Genomic DNA, 19,839 nt, shown 5'->3' with positions numbered 1-19,839 from the left:
TTATAGAATTTTAAGTGCCTGATTTGTGCATTTCTATAAAATCATTTTTGTCAAGATAGACCTCCCGGGATTAATCTGATTAGTGGTGTTTGCATGATAGTTGGTTCTTTTTAAACAGATATATTGACATTGTTTATGGGAAGTCTTAAACCACCAAGCAATCAACTTTACAACAAAATCGAGATTTATATGTGGACTTGATGTGTCAAATTTAAGACATATTCATAAATGTTTTCCCTACACTCTTGGTGATGCCCACAGAATTATTTCCTGCTACTCTTGTGTGCTTCCTCAGGTGGTAGTGGGGTTTGGATGATTCTTGTCTCTAGTTGGGAATTTTAAAATGTGATTTTAAAAAAAGTGTTAGGTGCTTGGGCTCTTCAAAAAGAATGTTATATTATACTGATATTTGCTTTTTCTTTCTGTTTTATTTCATATGATCAGTTTTGAAGTTGTTTTTCTCCTAGGTAGTAAAAATCAAAGTGCCCAATAACCTATCACGTATATTTAGATTATCTGGAAATATAGTTGATTATCCTGATCATGGGGGCAATTTTTAAAAATTATGAAAAGGATGTTGTAGTTCTTTTCAATACTTTTCAACTTGATTTATTAAAAGTTTGCTTTTATTTTCCAAGAAAAGTGAAATTACTCCATAATTAAATCTAATAAGAACATTTCAGCCAAGTCAGGATTTTTTTCCCAAGTCAAATTCCATTTAAAAAAAAAAAAATCAACATTTGTCCTTTGAGCATATCTCTGTCCCTTTTGTCAGGCATTGGCATTTCCTGTTGAGAACCTCCTAGGATAATTGATTGTTCAGATGCTATCATGTCACTCTTGAGCCTTGTGACCTCCTCTAAGTCACTTCAACACTGATCTTCCTTTGCTTCCAGTCTGTCTGTGCCTATGATTTTGAAGCAGGGTCTGCACAGACAGGTCTCAACACAAAATCTTCTGCCTTCTGAGTCCTAGGATTGCAGATTCCCACTCCACATTTTCTTAAAGTAAATTCATTCATTCATTCATTCATTCATTCATTCATTCATTCAGTGCTTGGGATTGAATCAGGGTCATTGGCTTGTCAGGTCCTCTACCACTGAGTTGTCTTTGGTTCTGCAAAACAGGGAAAGGATTCTGGCCTTGAGGAAGGTGAAAGGCGGTTGTAGTCCTGGGTCCTTCATGATCTGTAGTCCTGGGGAGCTGTCTGGTGGCTTTGGTCTCTAGGGAAGCTTGGCTGTTCAGAAACAATGGAGAAAGGGGATAAGTTTTAGGAAAACATTTACACTTCTTCATTTACCTGTGGGAAGGGAGATAACAGACCACCCGGAAAGCAGCCTTTTCTGCCCTTCTACCTTTTATATTGGTCCAGGTTTTTATAGTTGTGTAACTGCTTTGCCAGGGAGACCTTCACGAAGGCCCACAGTAAGCTCACTCTTTCTGTGATGCTCACTTGGGCCTAGTTTCTCTTTGTGTCATTGGTCCTAACTGTCTGCTTTGAATTAAGCTTCTTGCCATGTACTTCTTAGCACTTGATAGTAGGGCTTAAAATGATTTTTAACAAGACTCTAGCCTCTCCTTTGTTTTATAAAAATTCCTTGTAATCATGGGGTTGAGATCATATGAAAGCTAATACTGTTTATATTTATGTGAAATTAAAATAGCAGCAAGCAACATGCATGTGTTTGTGGGTAATATTTTCCTTTATGTGCAGCCTTGCAGCCGTACTGTGATTGGTGAGCAACATTTGTGCTTCTCTTAACTGATTTTACCCCTGCTTTTTGTGTCGGCTTCAAAAATTGACTTATATTACTGTGTCATAGATATTCTCTGACTGGTGTTACTATTTTTCCTAAAAACTTGTTTCTTTAGCCATGCAGTTTGAACACCTCATCTTGATACCTAAAATAAATACTTGGTGTAGTGTCTACTTTGGCCTGTTAGCGAGCACCACAGGGCAAGGATTGCTGTCTTGTATTTTCACTTTTTGGGTCACGACATGTCACTTGCATTATCTTACCATATAGACTTTAAAAAGTACCAAGGGAAGATATTTTTGTTATCATTTTATAGACAAAAAAATAAAGTCTAAAATCTGTACCCAGCAAGACTGGCCTCAGAGCCTTTGCTTTCTTTTTCTTTACTTCATTTTCAGGTCTATTTATCTTTGTATCATCAGTCTTAATCACTTGGTTGAGTTAAGCATTTATCTGTGCTAGATATTTAAAAAAACAGGAACAAGTCAGTTGTAGAAATCACCCTGACCCTTTCTTTTTGCTTTTTTGAATATTTCTTTTTATTTATTCTTCTCTCATATAGTACATCACAACTACAGTTCCGCCTCCTTCCACTCCTCCCAGCCCCGCACCCCTCTCCCCCAGATCCACTGCTCCTCCGTTTCCCTTCAGAAAAGAGCAGGCCTTCCAGGGATAACAACCAAACATGGCGTAACAAGATGCAATAAGATAGGCACAAACCCTCACATCCAGGCTGGACAGGACGAGGCAACCCAATGGGAGGGAAAGGGTCCAACAGTAGGCAAAAAGAGTCAGAGACTCCCCCACTCCCACTGTTAGGAGCTCCACAAAAATCCCAAGCTACACAACTATAGCATATATGCAGAGGGCCATGTACAGACCCATACAGGCTCTGTGGTTGTGGTTGAGCCCCTATGAGCCCTGCTTGGTTACTTCTGTGGACTATGTTCTCTTGGTGACCTTGACCCCCCTGGCTCCCACAATCCTTCCTCCTTTTCTCCTGAGGGGTTCCCTGCCTAATGTTTGACTGAGGGTCTGTGTGTGCGCTGGCAGAGGAAGCCTCTCTGATGACGTTTGGGCTAAGAACTGATCTATGAGTATAGCGGAATCATTAGGAATCATTTCATTGACTTTTTTTTTTTCCCAAGTCATATTTGGTTCTATCCTAGGTCTCTGGGCATCCAGCTTCTGGTTCCTGACCATCCAGGCGGTGTTGGGTATTGGTTTCTTCCTTCCTCTCATGGTGTAGTGTGGGCATCAAGTTAGACCAGTCATTGGCAGACCACTCCCACAAGTTCCTAGCCACCATTGCTGCAGCACATCTTGCAGGCAGGACAGGTTGTAGATCAAATATTCTGTGGCTGGGTTGATGTCTCATTCCCTCCACTGGAAGCCTTTCCTGGTTATGAAAGATGGCCTGGCCGGTTCAGGCTCCATGTCCTCCATTACTAGGAGTCCTTGATAGGGTCACCCTCATAGTTTCCAGGAAATTTCTACTGCACTAGGTTTTCACATCACCCCAATTCCAGTTTTCTCTGCTGGTACTCTCTCCATCCCTCCCTCCCCTGATCCTTCCTGTTCCCATCCCTATTTACCCCCCAGTCCACCAGCAAATCTGTTCTATTTCCCCTTCCCAGGGAGATCTGCCCACCCCCAAAAGAGACCTCCTTGTTGTTTAGCCTCTCTCATCCTGACCCTTTCAAGCAGAGTTTTTAAGGGTCTGATAGAAGGAACTGGTAAAAACCGGAATTGTTGTATATGGAAAGAGAGCTATAGAATCCTGTCTTTTAGACCTCTGCCTTGGTGCATGGAGTACTTGGTTACAAGAAAACAGTACCTTCATGCCCCTGTACCTCAGGTTATAAGACCTGACAGAACTCACTCTTTGTCTGGGAATTGAAGGTTTCATTTTAGGTGAGAAGTATTACTATGTAGAATTTATAGAAGAAGCTAATCTTTAAGAGAACATACCTAAGTGTAAATAGTGTAATGCCATTGTAAAAAAAACAAAAAACAAAAAACAAAAAAGCTGTTTTTTTTGTGTACAACTTTACAAATGTTTAATTTCAAGGTATATAGACTTTGTGTAATCCATAGTAATAAAATAATTTTAGTATGGAAAAAGGCTGAAAAACCAGGTCATATTTTTTGCTCAATTGTGTCTGCATATATACAGATTCTTCTTCAGTTTGAAAAGATTAAAACTCCCCAGTCCTCTATGTGCATATATGAATAAAGGGAAGAACAGAAAATGAATCTATATTAACTGGTAAAATAAAGTAAAAAGTGCTGCATTGAATAAATTGTCTGTGAAAGTAATTGACATAATTTTGTGATCTCTTTATAAGACATGGATTTCAAGTTTTCTCACCTGTTAAATTTACATTGGGATTTTATATAGTACTTTATTAGAAATACAATTTCTCTTTTGTGAGTACAGGGAGAACCTATACTTAACAGATACTGACTGTATCTGCATTTGTAGTGATCTCTTGGGTTGACTGGGAAAGTTACAGAACCTCCCTGAGCCTTGACTCACCCTCATGGTGTGGGACTTGGAAATGAGGCCTGTGAAGTCTCGCACAGGATGGGAGAGCTGTGCTGCTGCTGCTCTTGTCTTCTTTTGTCAGGTGTTGTTACAGTATTCAGTCCGTACTCTGTATTTGGTCAGCATGTGTTCATCAACTATGGTGCCAGGGTCTTATTACCTGCATGAGATTATGTATAATATATACTGGGCTTTACCATTATCAGTTCAACACTCAATGTGCTAATTGTGTAGAAGCTGACTTCACTGGGAATCAGTCACTGAGCAGCATAATTCTAAAGTCTTACGTGGCTTTTGGGTACTTTATGAACCCTTTTATAGTAACTCGGAAGCAAGCAACTGATCGAATTAATATACCTCTATCAAGCAATTCTGTTAACCTCTTCTCCTCTGTCTACCCCATGTGTGCTTTATGAAGGTAGGACTTTATTTGTTGTTTAGGATAAACATGTAGTAGAGATAAAAGTTCATAAATGTTCAGGCTTTGGTTGGCCTTAGCTACTTATAGTCTTTAAAACAAAGAAAAAGAATAAATCAAAACAGCAAGAACAAAACAAAAAACTCTTGACCCAAAGAAAACAACACCCCCTCCCCCAAAGCTACCTTCTTAGTTTCTGGGTTTTGTGAGTTTATTTTGTTGTTTGTTTTTCAGGACAGGGTTTCCCTGTGTAGCCCTGTCTATCCTTGAACTTGCTTTGCACACTAGCCTGGCCTTTAATGCAGAGATCCTCTTGTGTATGCCTCCTGAATGCTGAGTATACACCACCACTATCTGGCTACCTTCTTAATTTCTGAAAAAAACAAACAAACAAACAAACAAAAACAAAGGGTCTAAACCATTGATACTTCTTTGATTATTTAAGTCTCAATTTTTGGTATGACTTTTGAAGGAAGGATGTAGATATATTATACAGTTATCATTAAGAAAGCCACAAAGAAAAATTTTAGTGCCACCAGTAAGGAACCTTTATATGAGTAACTTTTCAGATTTCTTTTTTCATTCACATACACATACAAACATGTAGAACATTAGAGCTACTTTAAATGGTTATGTTGTATGTATTTGTGCCTTAAAAACAATGAAGTGCTATAGATATCTAGAGTTTAAAGCTATAGGTATATGTAGCCATCAGCAGGGCAGGAAAATCAGCTCAGTGCATGTGCTAAGCATTCACATGGCCTAGGTTTAGTTCCTACAACTCTCTCCAAAGAGAGAGAGAGGAAGCTGGAAAAGGAGGAAGAGAGGAGGGAGGGGAAATAGAGGAAGACAGGGAGTAGATCATAATTTAAATCTAGTCTTATTATACTATTGTATCACAATTAATTTGATGAGTTCCAGACCTTTTTTTTTTTTTTTTTTTTTAACAATAAAGAATCGTACTTCAATGTCCTTGCTTGGATTTGTATACTTACTTCATAATGATGAACTCATAAAAATGATATTGATTAGGAAGAAGGCCTGATTTTTGCACAGATTAAAACAGTTGGGGATGTAACTCAGTAGAGTGATGGCCTAGCATGCGGGTCTTATGTTTGATAACCAGCACTACCACCAGGAAGATTAGAAGTTCAAGATCACTCTTGACTTTTAGCAAGACTGAGCCCAGCCTGGGCACCATAAGATCCTGTTTTGACAAAAACCAAGACAATGTCCTGGAAGGCCTTTTGTATGAAGGACTGGGTTCATACATAATTTCTATAGGAGTTACTCAAATTGTTACATATGTTATATATATATATTTTAAAGGTAGGCATGACTGTGTTTCAGTAATACTTTATTTATAAAAGAAGGTAGCAGGGCTGCATTTTGCTCACAAGTTGTAGTTTACTTTCCTCTTTTTTGAAGCAAATTAGGAATGATTAGGGCTGGAGTTTTGTCCCTAGTAGGCTATAAGCTACTTTTATATCATCATATCTTAGAATCTCTTCTATTTCAGACTGGTTGAATGGGCATACCACTTTCTTTCTAGATGAATCACAATTGATACTTATTTTCAGGAGCTTATTAAAGGGTGTGTTGAACCTACTTCTATTCCTGAGCCTTAGGAAATTTTAAATTGGAAAGCTGTTAATGTGCCTGCATGTTTTTATACTGTTAAGATTTCAGCATATACTGGCAATTTGAGGGGGTGAGAAAAGATCTCTTCAAGTTATAATGTAAGGGAGACATGTCCATTTTCCTACCTCTAGAAGGTTGCTTTATGGAATTGGGTTCTAGATACATCTGGGAGCAAAGTTAAATGGAAAAAAAATCAAGCCCACATCAAGACTTGTCTCAGCAGAAATATACCACAGAATTAGTTACTGAACTAGCCACTCTGCATATAATTAATGACTTCTTTGAATCCTGAGTTTCTATAAAACAGCAATTACTGGTTTAGAACTGCCCTGAAGGTACCTATTGAGGATCAGGTAGAATAATGAAATAGTTAAAATTATTGTCTTTTTACTGGTGCCACTGGTCAGTTCACTGGTGAATTTTAAGAGATGCATTCATTATTTATCTAATGTATGTTGGTTGACTGATGTTAATATAGCAGTTTGGTAGGTGCTGCAGAGGAATACAAAACTGAATATGTTAGTTATTGCTATTAATAACAGAAAACCTGGTTTAAAAGGCAAGGATGTTCAATGGTTAGCACAGATATCTTAGAGGACTGGGAAGGAGGAGAGCCTTTTCTCCGCTGCACCGGGGGTCTTGTGGACTAGGCGCCCTTGGGAAATACAGAGACTTCAGAAGGAGAATGCAGGGGAGATCATTCCACAAAGACCAACCAGAGTAGTGTGTCTAGTAAGGAAAGCCCAGCCAGGATGCGAGGCACATCAACTAGGCTAGTCAGACTCTAAGCTAAGCTTTTTTCTTGATGGCATAGAAGATAAAACTGAAGAGACGGGTTAAAGTTGGATTCTACGGAGTCTAGAAAGAGGTTTAATGGTTAAGTTGTGGGAACTTCAACATCACCTAGGAGAATGTATGTGGCCGTTGGTGGGGTGGGATGTGGCACTGGCTGGTGAGTATGGGATGACAGAGTTGGGATTGTCACTTTAGGTTTGTGTACAGAGAGCCTCGTGCATACTACTTAGAACTGATGATCTGCAAGGCATGGAAGGGACCGCTGAGGAGACTGAAAAGCAAGAATGAACAGACTTTCAGATTCAGTGGGTTTGGGAAATATGGAGGAGACTTTTTATTAGGATCTGTGCTCTGAGTCTTTGTTAGTGAGATTTTGGTGATAGCATTGCAAAAGATAGTAAAGCCAGGGATGTACTCTAGTGAAAAAAACAAGAAGAGTAGACTTATGTAATTTGTTTAGAGAGATCCTAATTGAATATCTAGGAAATTTAGTGGGAGCCTGACAGTTCAGGATTAACATTCACATGAAACAGAAAGGGGAGGGATTTGGTGTCCTGTTTATCTAGAGGTGACGGATGACACCTAAGTAAAGCATACTATCAAAAGTGTACAGAGAGAAAACGGTGGTTTCTAGTACTACTTCTCATTAGGTGTCTTTGGCAGTATGTGAGGTCTCACACACACACACACACACACACACACACACACACACACACACACATTTAGGTGTGAAGTGTTCTGTTCCCTATTTTCCTTTAAGCTTTCAAAGCTGCTAGATTTCAGGAATAAAGCACAGTCACTTAGAAAGAGCACACAAGAAGATCCCCACTGGAAAATCTACACAGTTCCTCTTCATTTTATTCCCACTTCTTGAGACCCTTGGTAAGAAAGATGTCATTGGTGGAAGAGTTTGCCTTTGCATTTTATCTGAGCAGCAGAGTTGTGCAGCTTTTCATTCCCCCTGCATTTCACCCCAGTTGAGATTTGTGTAGTTGTGGTGGCATATAGCATATTTAAGAGAAATCAATTTTGGGTCTATTTTCTCTTTTTAGGCGGAGGTCCTTGGCAGGCTGGGAGGGAGGATTGTGCTATGTATATTATAGTTTGTGTTTGAGTTGATAACATTTTTACTGTGTGGAAAGGCAGGATTGAAGGTAATGTTTGCTTCCTTTCTCTTTTTAACTTTGCCGGAGTTCAGGCTTTGTATTCAGAGAAAATCAGCTTGCTTTGTTGATCTTTGGGCACAGTTTATTGATCTTTGGCAGCATGTTTCAGTCTCTGGCTCTCCTCCTCAGATACCTGGGGGCTCCTCTGGTTAGTGGTAGGGTTTGTGGCCACCCCCTTTTGACTCAGTTGTCATTGTCATTTCAAATGGGACATCAGGCTTCTTCAGAGGTGTTCATGTCTCTACCTGGTCACGTGTGTGCAGAATCTAGTAACTGTGCACACTGTATTTTATCCCTTGAACCATCAATGGCTAAACAGTCACTGATTTAATATAGATGGCTCCATGGTAACTTGTAATGCTGTGCTCTTTTTTTCTATTAACTTTGAAATGACATATTCTATCATATTTCATTTCAGCTCGCTGTTCATTCTTTGCATATGCATTTTTCAGTCATCTTTTCCTTTCCAGTATTAATTTTAGGGAGAAACAACCTAATTAATTTGTTCTGTTTTTATGTCTCTGTAAGTAAGGGTAACTTAAATAGATACGTTTTCTTTTGACTTGGACACCTTTCTGAATGTCACCCTCTGAGAAGAAATGCAGTGGCTTCTGGTTATTTCCTGAAGGCCACTTCTTTTCTCTTGTTAGAAAGAACTTCATCTCCATTCTTCCTTTCTCAGAGACAGAGTTTTACTTTGTATCCCTTGTCCGCCTTGAACTTGAATCCAGCTCAGCCTTTCAAATGCTGGAATCATAGGCCTGTGTCTCCAGGTCAGGGCCATGCGGATTCTTGATTATTATGGAAGGTCAGGTAGAGAAACTAGTAGAGCAGCTTAGTTCAAGGAGACCTGGCATTTATTTGTTTGTTGTTTTATAGAAAAGTGAGCCCCAGATGATAGTCTTCCTGCCCTAGCCTCCCCAGCCTAGATTGTCTCAATGCAAAAATTCCACCCACATATTAGTGTCTGCCCCCCACATTAGTGTCTGCCCGCTAATGTTTTCAGTGTGTGTGAGTTGACCATGATGGCTCTCTATCCCATGCTTCTGTACTTCTGTTATCCCCACTTCTTTTACAGAACGTGTGATATTGGAGGTTTGGATGTATACCCCAGTGGATCCCCTTTTCCTTTCCCCAGTAGTTGTGTATCTTTTTAAGTAAAATTATCATCTAGAGAGCCTTTACTTCCTACACTTGATGCTCAGTAGAGCAGGTACACTCTGGACCACCAATGTGGACTGTAGGTCTTGTCAGTCAAGACTGTGTTCCTCAGAGGGTTAGGTTACTTTAGACTTCATTCACGTGTACTTCCTAGGAACTCTGCTTTTTAAATTCAAAACTCAAGTCATTGGTGTTGTAGAACACTCAGAAAATGGCCCGATCTTTTATTTGTAGGAGGATTGGCTTGTACAGGAGAGACAGAGGGTCAGATATGCTGGTAATCGACACTTTCCATGATGAACTTCAATAGGTCAGCTCTTTTGAGTGGACAAGTTTTTCTTTTTTCCTTTTAACACAGCATAGCATGATCAAGAAGCCTCCTAAAAATCAGTAGCATTGGACTCTTAAGTGAGGCTAACTGAACGAGATTTTCAGCTTCCCTATTGCCATTTGAATTTTTTTCTGTCGTTAAACTTCTTCCCTTCGTATCTCAAACTTCTGAGCCTTCCTGGGAGAGATGTGTGGGATGCCACTTTTGTGGGTGTCTGTAGAAGCACATCCAGTGAATCCTTAGAAAAGTGTTTCACGGATGCCATCTTACCAACCTTCCTAGCCCTACATAGGATGCATAATGATTCCTCTTTAGCCAAGTATGGAAACAAGGCTCTGAGATGGTAAGTGACAAGAAACCACAGCTTAGATTTAATGAGGCCAGAGTCTCTTAAGAGATCTCCCCCCCTTTATTTTATTTCATTTTATTTTATTTCATTTTATTTTATTTTATTTTATTTTATTTTTGGTTTTATGGGAAAGAGTTTCTCTGTGTAGTCCTGGCTGTCTTGGAACTTTCTCTGCAGACCAGGCTGGCCTCTTAACTAACTGAGAGATCCACCAGCCTCTGCCTCCTGAGTGCTAGGTTTATATATGTGCACCCCCACTGCTCAGCTAAGAGCTTTCTTAATAATACCTATCTATAGGATGGTTGGAATTGAGCATCGAAGACAAAAATATTGGACATACATAAACATACTTAAGTTTTCATTAAATAATGGCTCTCAAACTTGGCTCTCTCTCTCTGTCTATCTATCTATCTATCTCTATATATATACCATTAAGCAAAGACTCTGATGCTGGTTTAAAATACTGAATAACCAGTGTGAGTGGAACCAATTGAAACCATTTCAATTCTGTACCTTTTTAAAAAAAAATAATTTTTTAAAACTCTACTGATAGCATAGGTTAAAGTGACTTCATCCTTACTTTCTTTAGCACTGAAACCCAAATAAACTGAGAATTGGAAAGCATAAATTGAACTTTATCACATGGTCGGATTTTTCTAGTGGAAGATGAATGTTCTAAAAAGAGCTTGTCTTAATTCCACCTATCCATTTTATCAAGCACGGGAGAGGACTATAGTGATAGGCCTCAGTTTTCTTTAAAGGAAAATAATGTCATAGAAGTTTTCTCTATTTGTCTGATGTGGGAATTAATAAATATTAGGTAGAAAGCCCCTTGTTCTCTAGAAGAAAGATTCTGTGTAATTTTGGCATTATTCATGGTCCATTAGATTCCTCAGGGTGTCACCAGGGAAGGGAGACTTTCACCTTTCAGCCATATTTTACAGCATCAAGACAAGGGCTCTTGTTTGTGGCTCTGAAAACTCCAGTAATTGAACCTGCACAGCTTGCTCCTGCCACAGAGCTTGGAGCCCTCCTCCTGGGCAGCTTATCTGGGAGGATGGTCTCCTAAGTACTTCCCGCTCCTGGGGCACACTGTCTCCACCTCCAAGTCATTTGCCATTTTTATCAACTCCTGTCAACCTAATGAGTAGAAGTAGAATCACATGACTCCAGAGTGTCACGTGTCCCATCCTATATTCTTCCTCTAGAACCTTTGTCCCCCATCTTTATTGAATTCTTCTTTAACATCCCTATCTCATCTAAGGAGTCTTTAACAGTGGGTATATGCATTGCTTTCTCATCGGGGAGCAGAACATTCATTTTTCTGTTTTAGATTCTGTGTGCTTAGCCCTTGGCAGTCTTAGCTTAGAGATTTGTGATCCAGCACTTTTGCTCCCACAATGTTGTCTTTAGTTAACTTGCCAGTTGAGAAGTTAAGACGTAAGTCAGACGCACACCTAGCCTCTGGAGCTCATCTTACTGTTTCTGGTTTTGTATCCGTGTGTCTGACAGCAGTGTGTTTTGCATGCACTGTCATCTTCACAGTGTTGGGGCATCTTATGTCTTTGTCTGTCTCACAAGAGATCCTGGCTAGCTATTGTATGAGCTATTTCACTTAATGGCTTTCCTGAACGTGTGTTATATGGGTGGTTTTCCTCTTGCTGTTTGGCATCCTGGAGTACCATTAATGCTTTCCTCTGCCTTGGAATGTAGCAGTTCTTGCACATCCCCGAGTCCTCTTAAAGGAATGTACCTCCTTTTCTCTCTTTCCTTCATTTTATGTTTTATATCCACCTTTGTATATCCATTCTTTTCCAGGTTCTTCCGGTTGGTTTTCTCATCCCTTTCATCATTGCTGGACTAGAAATCACTGAAACAGAGTGATTCAGAACTGATCTGGGCTTAGAGCCAGCTTAACTGTGAAGACTTGAGCTGACATTGAAGTTACTTTGTTTATTTGGGATGTGACTTTCATAATGCTTGTCAGGCAAAAGCTTACATGAGTGGCTCCATAAGCTCCTTTCTCAGTCCCATATTCACCCTCAAGTTGTCATTCCTGTGTCTCTTTTTGGTCTTCATCCTTCTCTGCATCTTCCACTCCCATCCACTCAACCCCAGATGCTTTGAACTGCATCCCTTTGCAATTCAATCTGTTTCTGTTTTCCTTCTTCAAGTCTGATGCCTAACAGTTTTTATGTGCCCTAAGTGGACAAATAAAAATGTAGTGTGTATGTATGTGTGTGTGTGTGTGTGTGTGTGTGTGTGTGTGTGTGTGTGTGAGAGAGAGAGAGAGAGAGAGAGAGAGAGACAGACAGACAGAGACAGAGACACAGCAGCAATGGAGGTGGGGGGGGGGAGTTGAGGAAGTCTGGTACATTTCCTCCCTGTCCCACAGAAAATGTGTTTTCCGAAAGCCCTTTTGACACTGAAGTGAATGCCCAGTGGCCCTCCCTTTCTGAATTCTCCTGGGGGTGGGGGAGAGAAAGAGAGAGCGGGGGCTTTGTGCTGGTTGCCATCTTTTGTTTCTGCTGATTACACACAAAGTAAGCTGTAAATCGCTCTCTCATGCACCATGCTTCCTCTGAGGGGTGGACATGGAGCAGCCAGGTACCCCGCTTCAGCTTCCCCTGGAGATCGATCTCACAGGCCCTTTCACAAGGCCTCTCACATGCTCTTACCTAGCCAGCAAGATGAAGTCTCTATGTTCAAAACAGAATCCCACAAAGAAACCTGTAGAATCAAGTTTAGAAATACTAGCTAATTGGCTCATTATTTTTTCATCAACAGAAAAAATCATTTTATTACTCTAAAAGCCAAGGTACTAAGAAGAAAAATTAAAAACTGTAACTCTCCATGAGGTCTTAGTCCTTGTGAAGATCTTGTAAAAAATCATTGTAGTTTCATCTTAGAATATGATATTGAAATAGACAGTGGTTACTACGACAGCGGAGCATGGATAAAGAAGAATCTTGAAGTCACTTTAATGTTTCGTTAGGTCCACTATGTTTCAGGATCTCAATGCACAGTGGAGGAAAGATAGGTGGACAATTATGTCAGCCCTTTATGGAAGTCACTTTCTGGTTGCTTGTAGAGAGCTGGTTAACTTCAGAAGTTTTTAAGTCAGAAGATGGAGGAATCCATACCAAATTACAGCTAATTAGCCGTCATCTTTTCTGCCCCAGATGCTGCTTATTTTCCTTAAGAATTTCTCCATCTGGTAATGGATGGCACTGGTGGTGTCATTTGTGGTGGGGCACTGGGCGTTGTGAGAGTACAGCCCTATTGACCTGTGCAGTTGGATTTGAACTGCAGTTGTCTTGTCTCCGGAACATGGGAGTCTGCTTTCACGCATCCTTCTGCTTTTCTTTTTCCTGCTAGAAAGGCTAGGACTCCCAGTTCAGGAATGCTGCCCACTACTAGTTCTTTGTGTCTAGGACTGTTGAAACATCCTGGTAGCTTGCTACGGTTTTCCTTCCCAGCTTAAAAGACTTTGTTTCCTCTCAGAACTGTATTTCTAAGTGTCTGAAGTTGTAATTGAATGTAATTATAGTTGTTTAACTTTCTCCTTTCCTCTTGAGAGTGTTTATAAAGTGCATTCTGTGAGTGTGAGGATAAAAAGAAACTAGAAGCTTAGTATTTGTGACATGGTCAAATAATATTAAGATAAGTAGCAATTTGCTTTGTGTATGTGAAATAAGGTATTGTTTACTCACAATCTGCAGTATATACATTCTGGCTTATGGAAACCATTTCAGTCAGCTCAGTAGTCACATGTGTTAGAGTTTTATAAGAATCTTTTGCTGGATGGGAGAGAATTCATTTTGATATTGAATATTCCAAGATTGATTTTTTTTCCCTTTTCCTTTTATTGTCCCCTTGAGAGAATTACTGATGCAGAACTCATTAGTGCCCTTCCGTATGTCAACTGCAGGGTACAATCAGCATCATTTCCATTTGTGACAGAACACAAATTCCTAATGCCTCTGCTTCTCTATGCTCAGTTCCCTGCCCCCCTTTCCCACAATTTAGAGTATCAATTCTTGTGAAAAAATGCTTGTAGTGTTTTAGAATAATACACAAATAGTGTGTTACTTCCTGTGTTGTCTTTATAATATGTAAAATCAACAAATACCTTTAGAATCGATGACACTAAATGAAATTTTTCTTACTTAGTATCTTGTCCTCAATATTTCTTTTCCTTTTCATTTCTAACGTTTGATTTTGCAACATAATAGCAGGTAACACAAAGGTAATTATCTACTCTAAGTCTTTATTTTTTACTTATAAAATGGAAATACTCATATAAAATTGTTGAAGATAAAAGGTGGCTTAATTTTTATACAAGGTGCCTACACACTGACACACAGATGGCGTTGGTAAAATAATTGTATAAAAGGGGATTATTATGGACTGGAGAGATGGCTCTGTGGTGAAGAGTACTGGCTGCTTTTTCAGAGGACCTGGGTTTCTCTCGCACACATTATTATTCACAATTGTCTATAACTCCAGTTCCGGAGAATCAAACACGCAACACCCTTTCTTGGCCACCATTGGTACCAGGCATGCATATGGTACAAAGACATACATTCAGGCAAAACTTCTATATAAATAAAAATAAAACAAAGACATGGGACATGGTGTCACATGCCTGAACCCCAGCACTTGGATGGTTGAAGCAGGCAGAGTTGGGATTTAAGGTAACCTTCAGCCAGATAGCCAGGTAGAGACCAGCCTGGGTTATATTCGAGACCCTTCTCTAAACAAACAAGACTTATTAACTGTGACAGCTGATGACATTAGGCATTTTTACAATCTCAGCCTCAGCATGGAAGATAAATCAGAGATTGAAGCTGATAGGAGAGGCTTGGTTCTAAAAATGTTTGAAAAGTTGACTGGGTTATGTTACAAAAGACAGTCCTTAGAGCAGGTGGGACTTACTAAAAACTGTTTGGAGCTTGAGCACCACGCTGATTTATACGTTGAGAGAAGGAGGGGATCCCTTAAGTCACTCACCTGGCTGAGGACTGGCCCCTTAATGAGGACATTGATAACACAGATGATCTTAATTGGAATTTTGAAAGGCTCATGCCAAAGACACGAGTGATATGTCCCGTTGTTGGTGCCTTGAACTAGATATTGGTACTTATGCGATTAGCACAGATAGAATGTGTTGGCAAATACCAAGAGAAAATTTTGTGTTTGCTGTTCTGGGGTGGAATCCAGAGCTTTGCTTATGTCACTCAACCTCTCTATCTTTGAGTTAGATCTTCAGGCCCCTGAGAAAAATGTTAAAAGTAGGAAATAAGTTTAGATGGATTCTAAATCCTTTTCTCATCATCTCTTAAAATGAGAGCTGAAATAAGTTGGAGTAGGCAATATTTAGGGATGATACTGACTGGATACCAGGAATTATCTACTAAATAACATTTTATTGTTGTTAGTTTTGGAGCAGATTTTATGCCATGTTTCTTATACTTAAAGACAGTAAGTTTGGGGGCCTGGGGGTTTGTCTGACAGCAGAGTGCTTGCCTACAGTGTGTCAAGTGCTAGGATCAGCATCCTACCCATAGGAACAAAACATCCCTTCCCCAACAAACAGGAAGCAAAACAACATAGTAGCATGCAAATAAAATAGAAAGATAAATTAATAATAATATATAGATAATAAAATATAAATATAAGTTAAAAATCTATCTGTGCTAACATATTCCTGAAGAGGGGAAATTAAACCTGCTTTAAGAGTAGAAAGGATCTTTAGACAATATGGAATGCAGTTCACTCCATTTTTCTCTGGAAATTTGAAGCCTAGATGAAAACAAGGCATTGTCAATGTCCAGTAAAGAGTCTATGTTTCAGTCTGTTCCTTCCCTCATTTCCTCCATTCTTTTTAACTTTCCTTCTTCCTGTCTGTAGGTATTTATGACTATTTGTGCTGCATGATGTAAATATGGGGTCAGGGCCATGGGGGCAAAATTTATGTAGATCTTTCCTTCTTATAATAACCTTTTCCTGGTTTATAAACTACATTTTGAATATTTTCAATATATTTGTCATAGCAAATGTCAAGTGTGTATCAGGTAGTCAAGGCCTTTTTCAGACCTGCGGTTGTGATGTCCCTGCTTCTGTCTGGGTAGAGTGTGACTGTGTTGCAGCCCCCATACCCAGCATCTAACTCAGCCATATTCCCTCAGGTTCCACTGGCATGTGCTGGCAGAGTGCTGGGTGCAGACTTTTGCCCAAACCTGGAGGAGCCAGACCAGAGGCTGGAAGTCCAGGTTGGAGTCTTACTGTTTATTAGCTTGGGGTGGTGTTACAGAAACAGTGATCCCTGGAGGCCATTCCAGTGTTATCAGTGCTGTCAAGAGATGGCAATCCTTGAGACAGGTGTAAAGAGGGATTGATATAGCATATATGTAGCAAAAGGTCCTTGTAAAGCACAGACTTGGAAGAAATTTATTATCCATCCATCCATCCATCCATCCATCCGTGTAGGTATATATATATATATATATATATATATATATATATATATGTGTGTGTGTGTGTGTGTGTGTGTGTGTGTGTGTGTGTGTGTATGTGTGTGTATGTATGCATCCATCCACATCCATCATCCATCCATCCATGTGTGTAGGTATATATATTTACATGTATGGTGTATATGTATGTATGTGTGTATGTATGTATGTGTATATGTATCCATCCATCCATCCATCCATCCATCCATCCATCCAAGAAGTATGCTCTGGGGTAGAAAAAATATCCTTGATCCCTGAAGGCTGTCTATGTAGATTGACACAGGTTGCTACAAGATTTTTGGGAAGTGATTCAACCTGGGTACTTAATAAGAAAAGCAACACTTAACAAAAAGCATCGTTTGTCTTAGTACATTGGGAGATATGTGCAAAGTACAGTTCTTCTGAAAATGTTGGCCTGGATTTGAGTTCACTTTGTGTGGTCTTGAGGTATTAGACCTGGCTTGGCATATTGCAAAATAAAAATATAAAGATGATGAAGAACATCTTAGCTTCTGTGAGCTTTTGGATTTTTGAGGGATATGTTTGCCATTACGACGTACAAGCTGAAGTTTCAACATGGATGGCATGAATACAACCATTTCATTTTTTTTTTCAGAGTCTCAACTTGGCATCATTTTCTAGATTTTTCAGACTTTACTGAATAAGTGTATTGAGTACAATATTAAAGTACTTTTTACTGATTTGGATGCAACACATAAAGGAGAACAGTTTTTACAATTGAGTTCCTCATGGTGGGAATGAGGGTGAGAAGGGAGGCTTCAATTTTTATGATACTGAAGGGGGGGTGTGCCATTCCTTGCACACCTGCTCTTGGCCTAGAGAAGACCACCTGAGCTTTGTTGTATCTCAAGCTGGTACTGTCTAGGTGGTATATGGATGCGGTACAATAGAAAAGCAGGTGTGTCACATTGGAGTTACAATCATGTATTTCCTAGTTCTGGAAAACTAACAGCTATGTGACATGCAGATGCAGAGTGACAGAAGACTTCTTGCGGGGAGTAGTTTGACCCTTGACCTTTGGCATGACATGGGGATGTTCTTCCAGCAGTCACCATTAGCAGCTTGTGAGGATAATTGTTGGATAATGTGTTTTGAACCTTGAGTTATAGTGTGAAGAAAAAGGATTTGTGATGCTAGTCTACAATAAAATGTAAAAATATCTATTTAGCATATTTTCTTAGCATAATGAAGGAGGAAAGAAGTATATGTATATGTTTAGTAAAATTCTGGTTGTTGAGAAACAATATAATTGACAAATCATTATGGGATCTGCACAGAAAACCAGTATTTCACAAAGTAAGGAAAAGTGGTCACATTACTAGTTACTTCCTTCTTTATCACTATTTTAGTAGACTGAAGGGGAAAATGAAATCTCTTGAAAGATTGCCAACTAGGTTGAATGGGTGAATTAGCCAGGACACACTTAAACCATTTCCTTCTCTTTTCCTTTCTTCCCCTGGGTATGGCTTCCATACCTCTTAGTAATACCTTTTGGCCATATTATGTCACTTACAATAAACTGAGTTTGTTCTTTACCAACTAACTGTTCCGGAAAGATTCTTAACGCTTCATTTTTTCATCCTTGTCATGGCATTTAGTTTGTTCCTCTTTCTTCCGTGAGGGAAAGAGCCATTCACTTCAGGGAATTCATTGCAGGACTCGCTAGAGTCATTCACCTTTCCTGCTTGGGTCTTAGGCTTTTTTCTAGTGCCAGGCATTGTAAAAGGCTGGAGGGCTGCTGCTTGGTCTCATAATTCTCAAAGTAACTTCCAGGGCGCCTCAGTTTGGAAGCAATACTTCGTTTATATTCTTTCTTACAGAGAATGTTCATTTAGAGATACACTCTCATGTATGGTTTAGGTTTTATACTTTAGTTGATTTATGTTCTCATGACTCATGAAGCCTCTTTCTGCCCTTAACTTCTTTCTTTTAAATCCTTGCCTTTTATTCTTATATTTTCAGCTATCTTAGCTTCATGGTTTAATAATTTTAATATTTCCAATATGTATCCTCCAATCTTTGGTCTTGAGTAACTGTCCTACAAGTCTGTGCTTGGATTGACTTTTGCAAAGGTATCTGCTCTGTTTTGATGTTAGTATGCTTGATAGACTAGTAGCTAGAAAGTCCATTTTAGTTCATTTTATGTCTTGGTTTATTTTCCTCGGTGGCTTCTGAGGTAGATGCAAAGCTGGGCATTTTCTGCGTAACTTGGGAGTTTAATTGATAAATAGCAGCAAAGAATTGTGTGCTCATATAATTACCTTATAGGAAGTGGTCCTTCTAGGGTAGACCCTTCTTAATTGCTGACAAGTATTCTTTTTAATTAAGAATTTTTTTATTCATTTCACATATAAATCACAGATCCCCCTCTCTTCTCTCCTCCTGTGCCCCACTCCCCAGCCTTCTCCCCCCCACCCCCCCACCGTTCATTCCTCCAAAATGGTAAGGCCTCCTATGGGGAGTCAGCAGAGCCTGGAACATTCAGCTGAGGCAGGTCCAAGCCCCTCCCCCTGCCTCAAGGCTGTGCAGGGTGTTCCACCACAAGTAATGAGCTCCAAAAAGCCAGCTCATGCTCCAGGGATGGATCATGATCCTGCTGCCAGGGGGCCCTTAAGCACATCAAGCTACACAACTGTCTCGCTTATGCAGAGGGCCTAGTCCAGTCCCATGGATCTCCACAGCTGTTGGTCTAAAATTCATGAGTTCCATTAGCTTGGTTTGGTTGTATCTGTAGGTTTCCCCATCATGATCTTGATGCCCTTTCTCATAGAATCCCTCCTCTCTCTCCTCGACTGGACTGGAGCTCAGCCTGGTGCTTGGCTATGGATCTCTGCATTTGCTTCCATCAGTTACTGGATGAAATCTCTATGATGACAGTTAGGGTATTCATTGATTTGATTACTGGGGTAAGCCAGCTCAGGCACCCTCTCCACTAATTGCTAGTAGTCTAAGCTGGGGTCATCCTTGTGGATTCCTGGGAACTTCTCCCAATCCTCATGATGTCTCCCTCTCTCATATCATCACTTTCCTTGTTCTCCCACTCTGCCCCTGTTCCAGCTCGACCATCCTGTTCCCTTATGTTCTCATCCCCCATGCCCTTCCCTCTATTGCCCCCCTCACCCCCAGTTTACTCATGG

General features: G+C 39.9%; 1 protein-coding gene across 5 annotated transcripts in view; it reads left to right on the top strand.

Moving 5' to 3' along the window:
- The window catches only part of Bnc2 (basonuclin 2), a 288,209-nt gene that overhangs the window by 32,702 nt on the left and 235,668 nt on the right, over window positions 1-19,839 (top strand). For 3 of the 5 annotated variants that reach the window (XM_036179981.1, XM_036179983.1, XM_036179984.1), the window contains one exon: window positions 16,358-16,441. The exons of the other annotated variants lie outside the window; for them this stretch is intronic. In XM_036179981.1, coding sequence (XP_036035874.1) covers window positions 16,358-16,441 — 84 coding nt within the window. The remainder of the gene's footprint in view (window positions 1-16,357; window positions 16,442-19,839) is intronic. 5 annotated transcript variants of the gene reach the window in all.

The sequence above is a fragment of the Onychomys torridus genome, chromosome 2 (assembly GCF_903995425.1).
Source record: "Onychomys torridus chromosome 2, mOncTor1.1, whole genome shotgun sequence".
In the NCBI taxonomy this organism is placed as follows: Eukaryota; Metazoa; Chordata; class Mammalia; order Rodentia; family Cricetidae; genus Onychomys; species Onychomys torridus.
The sequence above is the reverse complement of the archived record's forward strand: the minus strand, read 5'-3'. Positions and strand labels throughout refer to the sequence as shown.